General features: G+C 32.0%; 2 protein-coding genes across 4 annotated transcripts in view; both read left to right on the top strand.

Moving 5' to 3' along the window:
- The window catches only part of LOC101496128 (uncharacterized), an 8,089-nt gene extending 2,847 nt beyond the window's left edge, over window positions 1-5,242 (top strand). Inside the window, exons 5-18 of one of the 3 annotated variants that reach the window (XM_073369725.1) lie at window positions 1,759-1,869; window positions 1,968-2,046; window positions 2,124-2,186; window positions 2,284-2,336; window positions 2,554-2,720; window positions 2,964-3,171; window positions 3,272-3,326; window positions 3,423-3,479; window positions 3,558-3,806; window positions 4,058-4,122; window positions 4,221-4,277; window positions 4,368-4,461; window positions 4,590-4,715; window positions 4,808-5,242. In XM_073369725.1, the coding sequence (XP_073225826.1) occupies window positions 1,759-1,869; window positions 1,968-2,046; window positions 2,124-2,186; window positions 2,284-2,336; window positions 2,554-2,720; window positions 2,964-3,171; window positions 3,272-3,326; window positions 3,423-3,479; window positions 3,558-3,806; window positions 4,058-4,122; window positions 4,221-4,277; window positions 4,368-4,461; window positions 4,590-4,715; window positions 4,808-4,888 (1,465 nt within the window). In that variant the 3' untranslated portion in view covers window positions 4,889-5,242. Of the gene's footprint in view, window positions 1-1,758; window positions 1,870-1,967; window positions 2,047-2,123; window positions 2,187-2,283; window positions 2,337-2,553; window positions 2,721-2,963; window positions 3,172-3,271; window positions 3,327-3,422; window positions 3,480-3,557; window positions 3,807-4,057; window positions 4,123-4,220; window positions 4,278-4,367; window positions 4,462-4,589; window positions 4,731-4,807 lie in introns of all 3 variants that reach the window. The other 2 variants (XM_004506053.4, XM_004506052.4) reach the window with 2 other exon arrangements.
- A 3,784-nt stretch (window positions 5,243-9,026) lies between these two features.
- LOC101497106 (cyclin-dependent kinases regulatory subunit 1) lies at window positions 9,027-10,714 on the top strand. Its single transcript, XM_004506056.4, has 4 exons — window positions 9,027-9,342; window positions 9,448-9,539; window positions 9,656-9,716; window positions 10,331-10,714. The coding sequence occupies exons 2-4, from the start codon at window positions 9,487-9,489 to the stop codon at window positions 10,481-10,483; spliced, it is 267 nt and encodes an 88-aa protein (XP_004506113.1). The 5' UTR covers window positions 9,027-9,342; window positions 9,448-9,486; the 3' UTR covers window positions 10,484-10,714.
- The last annotated feature ends 797 nt before the right edge of the window (window positions 10,715-11,511 follow it).

Genomic DNA, 11,511 nt, shown 5'->3' with positions numbered 1-11,511 from the left:
CCCTGTGCATAGCATTGCGCTAACTGTACACTGATATTGGAAACTTATAATTTACTAGTACTAAACAAATTATTTCTGTATGCTAAAAAACAGATGTAAGAGAACATTGGTTTTACTATCTATCAGTGTTGTTAAATGGCGATCATGGCGGAATTTTGGATAATCGCCATAGGCAGTTTGTGAAGGAATGTCCGCCATGGCAGCGCCATAGGCTGCAATGGTGTGTTTATAGGTGGATGTGGGTTGGAAAGTTGTTTGGTTTTGCTGCTTCAGAAATATATTCTATACATATCTGCATCTGTACTAACCAAACTGCAATAAGAACACAATATGGGGAAGCCCAATGCATATTTAGGCCCAAAACATATTTGAGGATGAGGTCTTTTTTAAACTAAAGAAATAGTTAACTAACTAAAATTATTATTCATTTTATTAAGTTCATTATTTGAATTTTTCGCAAAGCAAAATTAGTTATAAAAATAATTTAATAATTCATAGCTAGTATTTTAGTGGCAAATGTGGAGTAGGCCAGACAATTGATGGGATCATGGGAGACTATGGCCTGACCTGAACTATGTTCATTTACTAAATAAGCCAGGCTAATACTTTTAATATGCTTTTAGGCCTTGTTAGCCTTTTTAATTAATCGGGATTATGCCTTAGGAAGAGGCCGATATCATGCAAATAGACCAGGTCATTTGTTAAATTTGTGATACAGGCTAGGCTTATTAAAGGTAAGTGTAGTCAATTGCACGCTATATCAATGTAGCAGAGCAGAGATACAGGATATGCATTAGCGAAGCAGTTTGGTGTCGCGGCCAAAAAGATGTCACGGCCGTTATAGCGTCTCAGTTTAGAATAAGCTAAAAAATCTTTTAAATTTAAAGGTCGGTGCTTTTTGCTTTGGGAATTTTGCCATTTAAAAACACTAAAACGTTTGGGCTACTCAGTACTCTCTCTCTTACTCATGCTATCATTTTTCATCCTTTCACTAGTCAGTTACAATTTTTTTTTTTTTTTGACAAAGTCAGTCAGTCACAACTTGTTGTGGAGTTTCTATATATATAGTATACTATAATAAATTATATAAACTGCATAAAAATTTCAATATAGCAGCCATCCTGCTACTCTCCGCTATCTGTGATTTGACAACAGTTGAGTTGGTAGCTTTGTAATATTTTTACATTACACATATTAATAATATTAAATAATTGAAAATGTGTATTTTAATTAGGATTAATAAAATTAAAAAAGACATTAAGGAGATTAAATGACAATTATAATTAGGAGAGGTAATAAGATGGGAGACCTATTCTTTAAAGGAAAATATTCACTCCTAATGCTACTCATTGACTAAGCATGTGTTTGGTTTCAAGTTCCTGACTTCAATCGTGCGTCTAATTCTCTCTTTCACCGCAAATTGTAGAAGCTCCAAAACTAAGCTTCTGCAGCAACGTGAATTTTCACTGTGATTTGGGTGAGCGTGCCGCAAAAGCAAACATAGGCTAAATTTCAAATTTTTTTATGAGGAGAACATACTAACAAACAATTATTATTTTTGGGGTAGAGAAAAGGTATGTAACGTGTAGATTCTCATCCTTAGGCTGGCTCTGACGTGATGTATACATGTATTGTACACATATTTATATAGTCCTTGTTAGTTGCTATTTGCTATGTGATGTCTAATAAAATTAATTGGGATTTTAGATCTCGTTTTGTTGTGATGGTGATATAAGATCCACTGTCTGATTGTTTCAGATCCCCAAAACCAGTTGTGCTTCCAAAGTCATTGCCCCAGGGGCCCAAGGAACCCAAGGGAATGAAGTTCAACACATCTCGTGATAAGAATCAGGGAAGATTAACTAAGAAGTAAGTTTGTTTTTGTTGCTCACATCTGAAATATTTACATCAGTGTGAAGTATTCTTTTGTGCATTTATTAACATCGCATGTTTTTATAATTTGAAAGGGATCTACGCTTTCATAAGTTGATCATTCAAGATGTGTTGAAAGAAGGAACTGAAGTAGCATACATTGCTTATGGAGAGGTTTCTTTGATAATGACTTTGTTCTTACATGTAAATATTTTTATCACTCTTAACTTAATATGTTTTTGTTGTGTTAGCAGAAATTGCTGGACGGATACGTAAAGAGATCTGGAATATTTTGTTTCTGTTGTGAGGCTGTGGTACTTTTTCTTATCATGTAATATATGTTGTCCTATCTAACGGCTTCAAGTAGACATCTGACACGTGTTTTTTTGAATAAAAAATTCGGATGAGCAGGTCAGTCCTTCTCAGTTTGAAGCACATGCTGGTTGGGGATCACGACGGAAGCCGTGAGTTTTTCTTTAACCTGTATTACTGGTTGTTATTTACCATGTATACATTTTTGCCTTGAAAGGCTCATAATATTTATATTATGGGTTTTATCTTTATTTGATTATATTTTTCCTTCTTTTTGTCCTCATTTTCTTTTACTTATTTATTTGAATACGCCGCTAAAGAATTCTATTATGGTGTTTTGAGAATTGACCAGCGTTTTCTTTGTTGCAGATACGTGAGCATATTCACCAAAGATGGAGTCTCACTACATACGTTGGCCATCTCTCTGTTGAAACAACAGGGAATCTCTACGACTTATAATGATGACCTCTGCAGTATTTGTAAACAAGGAGGGAATCTGTTATGTTGTGATGGATGCCCAAGAACTTTTCACACAGGTAAAGTCTTGATTACTTCATTTATTTAATGAACTAGTCTTTATGACAATGGTATATGTATGGTGACTACTTATGTCTTCTGCTCTGTATAAAACATATTTTTGCTTCAGTGCAAATTGAAGTTAGTTTTGTATGTCATTAGCTATTAGCTATCACATCATTTGTAATGTTTGCATATGTTAATTATATGGTGTTATTTGGACAAAGAGCTAGAATAACAAGTTTAGTCTTTTACAATTGCAGAATGTGTTCCTCTTCTTTGCATACCGAGTAGTTTCTGGTACTGTAGATATTGTCAAAATATAATGCGGAAGGGGAGATATGTTGAGCATAATGCAAATGCTCTGGCAGCTGGAAGGATTGCAGGGGTTGATTTGGAACAGATAACCCAGAGATTCATCCGTATTGTAAAAGCTACAGAAGATGACGAAAGTGGATGTGCACTATGCAGGTATTTCCTGTTTTATTTTCGGGGTTGAGTTATATCATGACCGTTTTTCATCTTTTTCCCTATTGCTAATTGTATAACATACATTTGTTCAACGTTTTAGAGAGAAAGATTTCACCAGAGAGTTTGGTCCTCGGACAGTAATTATTTGCGACCAGGTATTGCTTCATTTGATGCCTTATTCATTTATATTTATTTTAATTCTTATATCACTATATGTTTTGATTAAATTACTGATTGATATGCACTTGCAGTGTGAGAAGGAATATCACATAGGGTGTTTGAAGGATCATAACATGCAGAACATAGAGGTACCAAATATTCGCTTTTCCTTTTTATTTTTTTTTTCATTATTATATACAGTTGTTGATACATGTTTTTTTTATCAGAAATTACCTGAAGGGAATTGGTACTGCTGCTCAGATTGTGATCAAATTCATACTGCTCTGCAAAATTTAGTGGCTTGTGGGGAGGAGCATCTTTCAGATTCCCTCCTAAGTTTGATTAAAAAGAAGCATGAAAAAAAAGGTTTAGAAACTGAATCGGGGCTTGATATAAAATGGAGGGTTCTGAATTGGAAGATGATTGCTTCTGAAGAGATTAGGCCATTGCTTTCACAGGCTGTTGCTATTTTTCACGTGAGTATATTGTTATCTCTGTGTCTGAATATATTATCAATAGACAATAACAGCTGAGCTTTTTCTCCTTCTGTGGAAGTTTATATGTTATTATACATCATCATTGTCATCATTATCATCATCATCGTTCAATTGCCCTAGTTGACCTGTTAGAGGCTTACCTTTAGGGTAGTTATAGTTAAAGCTTGCTTGTTATATATGATCCAATGGATTGAGCAATTTTATTAAGGATCAGAATCTGTGTTGACCAGGAGCAATTTGATCCCATAGTTGATTCTGATACAGGCAATGATTTCATTCCGACGATGATTTTTGGGTAAGCAGCATTTACTTCTTTTTGTACTGTTGACGTTCTTTTTTGACATTTTTGAACATGTGAATGGAATTTTCTTTTTGCTGGGTGGATTTCTATAGGAGGACAATCAAGGATCAAGATTTTGCCGGAATGTACTGTGCAGTGCTCACTGTCAAGTAAGGCTAAATGTGGAGTATGGTTCGTTGCTAAGTGCATATTTCGATTGAAACGATAATTATTTTGGTGTGTATTTTATGTTTTTACAGCCAAGTGGTTGTATGTGCGGGGATATTCCGTGTGTTTGGGCAAGAAGTAGCAGAGCTTCCCTTAGTGGCAACTAATACCAATTGCCAAGGACAGGTTATTTAATTTATTTCAGCAATGAATTGACCTTTCTTCTCGGTATTTTTAAATTTGAGCAATTATTTGAAGTCAAATAAGATTACTTGAAATATTTCTGTACTGAAAATGTTATTGTTTTCTTTTAGGGTTACTTCCAGTCCCTACTTTCTTGCATTGAGAGGGTGCTTGGATCATTAAAAGTGAGACGATTAGTCCTACCAGCTGCTCATCAAGCTGAATCAATATGGACCGGTAAATTCGGGTTTACTAAGGTAGACAGAGATGAGGTGTGTATCTTTTTGAAGTTTTTCCTGGAGTTTCATTGGTTATTAGTCTTGTTAAACTAACTATCATTTCATTGCAGATAGATAATTATATGAGATGTTACCGAATGATGGTATTCCAAGGGACCTCGTTATTACAGAAGCCGGTTCCTGCCCTCTAAAGAACTTTTCTAGGAGCATGTGTAAATTTTCGGTCGACCTCTCATTCATACATCTGTTTCTGGGATGTTTTGCTGGGCGCTGAGCTGAAGAACACCCATTTAAAGAATATATAGGATCTATATTTGGACGGTGTACAGAAAGCAATTACTCATGCTGTAGCCATCATATTTATTTTTAGTACATGAATGAAAGAAGGGGTGATTAGATTTGAAAATAGAGGATATACTAGGACATGCGATTTCCAGAAACTTGCAAAATATGGTGCTATATTCATTTACTTGTTATAAAGCAACCCATTTCAATTTGGAACCCTTATTTATTGTTGTTTTCAATAGAGTATCTGTTTTTGTCAATATGAAGTCGCTTTTTACTGTTTTATTTATTTTAACTTCACTTTACTGAGGAAGAAACTGATAATGTCATCACCCATAAGGTCCAAAATTGACGCTAAAATATAGTACTATAACAACTGGATGGTTGAGATTGATCATCGAGACCTGCACATTCCAGTTCATGCTTTTTCATTCTTTAGTGCCCTTTTTACAATTCTAGAAAATGCTGAGACAATTCCAAAATCCTCGTTGGTGGTAGAAGCTGGAGAAAGACAATAATGTCTTGGTATATTTTTGGGTAAATAGTAATTAATGTCTTGATTTTGGATATGGTTATGGGGAATGAGGCCAAATTTAGATACTAATAAGTATCAATTTGGTTGCTGAACCCAGTGGCTAGTTTGGGAATTAAGTAAAAATAAGTAGGGGGTGGGGGAGATACAAGCTTTGTAATGCATCAGTTTTGTTGAAAATGCATCAGTCTGGAGGTGCTATGTGGATGGTTTGTTGTATGCGTTTCTCATGAGTGGCTATAGTTGTAGGTAGGAAGATTGTTGGTGGAATACAGTTAAGAATATATGCAAATGAATTTGGTTAATTGTTGATTGAATCTAGTTAACATATTTTTGATCTAATATGGTCTAATCAATTTTATATTTTCGTGTAATTTAAACAACACAAGATGTATTTTACTTTTTATTTTTTTTATGAATTTTATTAATCTATTATTTGTTGGTTTTTAATTATTTTTAAGAATACTTATTGATTTAATTTGTTCTATTTTTTGTACTATTTCATGGTATTTTAAATACAATATCACTAATATTCTTGTACGATGAAAAGACTTTTCTTACATACGTTCATGATTTGGTTAGAATATTACAAAATATCTTATAACATCTTTTATATTATATTAGAGTATTTTGAGTTATTTCTTATGATCAATTTATAATCATAGAGATATCATAAAATATATCTCATTATTATTATGATTTGTTCTTTATTTAAAATTAAATTTATGTTTCTCTATAAATAGAATTTAGTATTGAGTTTTTTGCAACAAATTAGCATAAAATTATTATCAATAATATTCAAACTCTTATTATTTTATCTCCTCATTTTATTTAAATGCTCACAACTTCAACATGGTATCTAGAGCTTATTTCAATCCTCCTTGAACGATTCCTCCTCTATTTTGTTGTTGAGTTTTCAATAGTTTGCGAATATAATCATAGTTTCTCTTGTGCAATGTGATCATTCCTTTTTTTTTAACCACTAATGTGACATATTCCGACATCGAAATTACTCGTTTTCTGTTCAGTTCGCTACTACCGTCGTTGCCACTATTTATGGTGAATTTTCTTACAAACAATGCCGTCATTTCTAGATTAGGTAATGCTCGAAAACGCGTCGCCAAAAGCCATCACATGCTCTCACACACTGCTAATCTCTCATGCGAGTAGATCTCACGCCCTGTCGTCTCCACAACATGTGATGGTGCGTTCTAAGCCGCTCAATTATTGCTCCGTCGATTTATCTCGACTCAACTTCGCGGTTTTGAATCTGCCCTCGTATTCTAGTTTCAGGCTACAGTTAGATCTCCTACCTCCAAGATATGTCATCTATTGCTGCCTTACGTGCTGAAAAACTTTTCCAACAAGTTTTTCGACACAACCACTTTCATTGTGTGCCGAATCTCCCAATCTACACAACCCAAATTTTTTATGCCAAAAGTTGCTCCACGCACGCTTATATGCCTCCAAGATCCGTCGTGTTCATCCCACGTGCCGCCGCCAACAGCTTAGATTGTGTTTTCCTTCCTGTTTTCATATTTGTTTTTAAGTTTTTTCTTTCGAGCCACATGCATACATTTTGGAAATTTGTCCCTGATGCACTGGCCTCATCTTTGTCTTAGATGTACTAGCCTTGCCTTTCTCTCCCTAAAGTAGGGCTCTCTCCCCTTGAAGCATATTCAAGTTTAAATATTTTAGTCTCCGATATTATTAGTTTGAAGATTCCAAATGCAGTTTTTAGAAGAACAAACCTTGCTTTGTTCAATTGCTTGCCATGAATTTCTCTCATGCTTATGATCATTCCGGCTATCTGGCTAAGCAATATTTATAGCAAGTCTCTTCGACTTCACTTGCATCCCTGAGTTGTCTTTCCTTCATTTTATTATTTTGCTGAGTAAAATATTATTTTCTTGTAACAAGCTAAAACTTAGTAAGCTTTTGCTTGAGGGTTTAGGGTTTAGGGCTCTTTCTCCTTGAAGCATATTCAAGTTTAAATATTTTAGTCTCCGATATTATTAGTTTGAAGATTTCAAATGCAGTTTTTAGAAAAACAAACCTTGCTTTGTTCAATTGTTTGTCCTGAATTTCTCTCATGCTTATGATCATTCTGGCTATCTGGCTAGGCAATATTTATAGCAATTCTCTTCGACTTCACTTGCATCCTTGAGTTGTCTTTCCTTCATTTTATTATTTTGCTGAGCAAAATATTATTTTCTTGTAACAAGCTAAAACTTAGTAAACTTTTGCTTGAGGGGGAGCGTTGAAATATTAGAAAATATCTTCTAATATCTTTTATATTATATTAGAGTATATTGAATTATTTCCTATGATCAATTTATAATTATAGAGATATCTTAGAATATCTCTCATTATTATTATTATTATTATTATTATTATTATTATTATTATTATTATTATTATTATTATTATTATTATTATTATTATTATTATTATTTGTTTGTGATCTATGATTAAGTCTATGTTCCTTTATAAATAGAGTTTAGTATTGAGTCTTTTGTAATCAAGTAAACATAAAATTATTATTAATAGTATTCAAACCTTTATTATTTTCTCTCATCATTTTTATCTAAAATCCCACAACTTCAACAGAAACATATGTAAACTTTTTAAAATAAAAATTATTTATCAGAGTTCTCTATATTTTCATCTCGTCCATGTTAAGGTTGTATATTTAACTTTATAAATAATTCAAGATTAAACTTCAATTATTCATGACAATATTCATGTAGTTGTTTGAAAGATGTATGATAAAAGGACTAACGTTCGTCATTTATAAAAGATAAATGACAAACATAAATTAAAAAAAAAAAAAGATAAATAATCAAAATAAATATCTAGTAAAAAGTAAGACACTAAAATTATATTTAAGCAAAAAACATAATCATTCTTATTCCCTAATATTATTTTTTAGTATATTATGTTTTATATTTTATATCAAACCTTTTAATTTATCGTAATTTTTTAATATTACTATTAAAAAAATTATACATTATTAGTGTAAATCAGTGTTATATTAACAATTAATGAAAGCTAATATTCTATTATATTACTACGTGATAATAATTATCATCATAAAATAATTACCCATTCATTAATTTATGTTAGTTGTCAATATAAAATTTGTAAAATTAATAGTGTATATCCATTAAACATATTAGTATTAATAGATTTTTTTATAATTATAAATTTTATATTTAGAGAAAATCTATCTAATCTAAATTACATTTAATTAATTGAATCATATCAGATGATTTTTAAAAGAAGTCGAATATATTAAAAAAAACATTTAATTTGAATCCAACAACTATAGTCTTGATATTTGAATTGAATAATTTATCTATTTATTTTTAGGCCGATCTAAATTGTAACGCAATATTATTTTTAGAGCGATCATTCTTAATTCTAAGCAAAGTAAAATATAAAATATCTCAATAAGGAAATGACCGTTGGGGTTTGAATATTTTGATTTACATTTTTTTCCGTTATATTTCTTGTGAACTGACGATGAGTTATGGGCGCCGATTATGTAGAAACTTAACGTCAGAAAAGGAGCATGTAGAAACTTCTTATACAAAGCGGGAAAAAATAAATCGAAATTTTTAAATGGAAAAAGTTCAAGTCCACCTTAATTAGCCGTTAATATTTAAATTCTCAGAAAAAAAACGCCCAAAAAAATATCAACAATATAAAAAAAGGAATTTACCTTTTCCTCCTTCCCATTCGAAACCCCTCAAACAAAATTTCAATATATTCTGTTCCTTCTTTCTTTCTACTCTCACAACTCTCATCTCAATTCTCACTCCTCAGGTACGCAACAAATCGCTTATTTCTCTTTTCTCTCTTCAATTTCATTTTAGTGATTATAATTTTTTCACTTAATTATAAACGATTGTTTTTCTAACCGTTTTTCAGATTCAAATCGAGCTATTCAGAAACCCTAATTTTTGAAGCATGGGTCAGATCCAGTACTCTGAGAAGTATTTCGATGATACTTATGAGTATAGGTATACTCTACCGCTCTAATCGGTTTATTTCTTCTTCATAATTAACTTTGATTTATGCAGTATTTTGTTAATTTTGATATTAATTCATATATGTTTTTTTAATTTCAATTTTTTAGGCATGTTGTTCTGCCTCCTGAAGTCGCTAAGTTGCTTCCCAAGAATCGGCTCCTCTCTGAAGTACGTAATTACTTGATGCTTTTTAAGAATTTTTGTGTGTATTTGATTAATCGTCACTTTATAAGTTCAATTTTTTGTTTATGTAGTTAACCGACGCTTTATAATTAATTGATCTAATTACACTGTTGTTGCTTATCTATGCTTATCTGTTAAGAGTTCATTGAAATTTGTGTTTTGCTGAATGGTTCGATGAAAATGGATGGAAATTCCTTCTGATTATGATGATGCAATCTGGGTTAGGGCCTTAGAATATACTCTACTTTGATTTTGATTTGATGAATGGTTATTTTATTTTGTTGTGGTAATTGATAACTGAATATTATTATTATTCAATAAAGGAGATAGTTGTCTACGTTTTTTGTTCAAATCATCAACCAATGAAGTTTGGGTGTTGACGATTCTGCTTTCATTTGATGAATTTTTGTGTCAGTAAATTTAGATGATTGTATTTTTGTGGTTGTTTTTGAAAATATGACTTTCATTGTTTAATGGAAAGCTGAAGCTTAGGATTCTAGGGTTTTGTTATTTGAGATTCTCATGTCTTATGTAATGCTGCTCTTTTTTTATTAGTTTTTTTGTAGAATGTTTAATTACTGTGTGGTTTTATCTTGCAGAATGAGTGGCGTGCAATAGGAGTTCAGCAAAGCCGAGGTTGGGTTCACTATGCAATTCATCGTCCCGAGCCACACATCATGCTTTTCAGGAGGCCTTTGAATTATCAGCAGCAGCAGGACAACCAGGCCCAGCAAAGCATGCTTGTCAAATGATGATGATGCTTTAACTTCTATTAAAAATCGGAATACAGTATTATATATAGGGTTTTTTAATTTCTGTTAGCACATGGATGTTGTGGTATATTCTCTTCTGTGGAGAATTTGAATATGGTTTTCATTTTCGTTTAAATGTTTCTGCAGATACAATGGTTTCGTAAATGTTTGTTGGTGTACTTCTCGTGTACTCTACCTTTCGTGGATTATAATTGTCTGCTCGTTACTTTATGCTAATGTTTTGCAGAATCCATTGTTGTCATTTTAACCTCCTTAATCTCCATTGTATAATAATCTAAACAGTCGGCATCAAGTGAAAACTTAGCATGCGAACTGTTTTGCTGATAAATGACTTGGTTGGTGCTGATAAATGTGCTGTACAAACAAACACTTCAACACCGGTAGAATGGAAAGTTGGAAACGAATTTCTTGCTGTATCTGCGGGGTGCACACACAGCCGTCTGATTAGAATCATGACCGAGATTGTTTTAATGGGTGTTAAATCTATGCCGTTTGATTTGAAACAAATGGCTGAGATTCAATACTCTTTTTAATTTGTTTTACTTTTAACTATTTCAACACTAAATAACATTTGCAAATTTAAATTCTAGAATTTCAAGTATTTGATTGTATCTTTTACTAGTGAACCCTAAGGTCAGGTTTTAATATATAAATTTATTTTATGTCCCCAAGTGGTGAATACTTAAATCACAAACTTACAATGTTTTCACCAATGGTGCTAGCGCCAAATGCTTAAATATTTTACATTTACGTGATAGATTATTTATTCTCTGTAGTTGTTTAAGTGCAACGGAATTTACTAAAAATATGAATTTTCTTTATGCAAAAAACAAAGAAAATTTGATTTGACCTTTTCATGTACTGCAAAAGGGTTAACAATGTTTTTAGTGGGTTTCTTTTTTAAATTTTTTTTCTAAAAAAAATTACTCAAATATTCTATTTTCAAATTTATATACCTAAATACCTTTTTTTTTCACTAAATTACAAGTCACCATTTGGAATGGCGA

Source organism: Cicer arietinum, chromosome 6 (assembly GCF_000331145.2).
Source record: "Cicer arietinum cultivar CDC Frontier isolate Library 1 chromosome 6, Cicar.CDCFrontier_v2.0, whole genome shotgun sequence".
NCBI classification, from domain to species: Eukaryota; Viridiplantae; Streptophyta; class Magnoliopsida; order Fabales; family Fabaceae; genus Cicer; species Cicer arietinum.
The sequence above is the reverse complement of the archived record's forward strand: the minus strand, read 5'-3'. Positions and strand labels throughout refer to the sequence as shown.

Excerpts from the sequence above, each read along its gene's own strand:
- LOC101497106 (XM_004506056.4), top strand. The coding sequence starts at position 9,487 with ATGGGTCAGATCCAGTACTCTGAGAAGTATTTCGATGATACTTATGAG. Across the intron at positions 9,540-9,655 it reads GATGATACTTATGAGTATAG|GCATGTTGTTCTGCCTCCTG; the intron begins GTATACTCTACC and ends TCAATTTTTTAG. Across the intron at positions 9,717-10,330 it reads AGAATCGGCTCCTCTCTGAA|AATGAGTGGCGTGCAATAGG; the intron begins GTACGTAATTAC and ends TTTATCTTGCAG.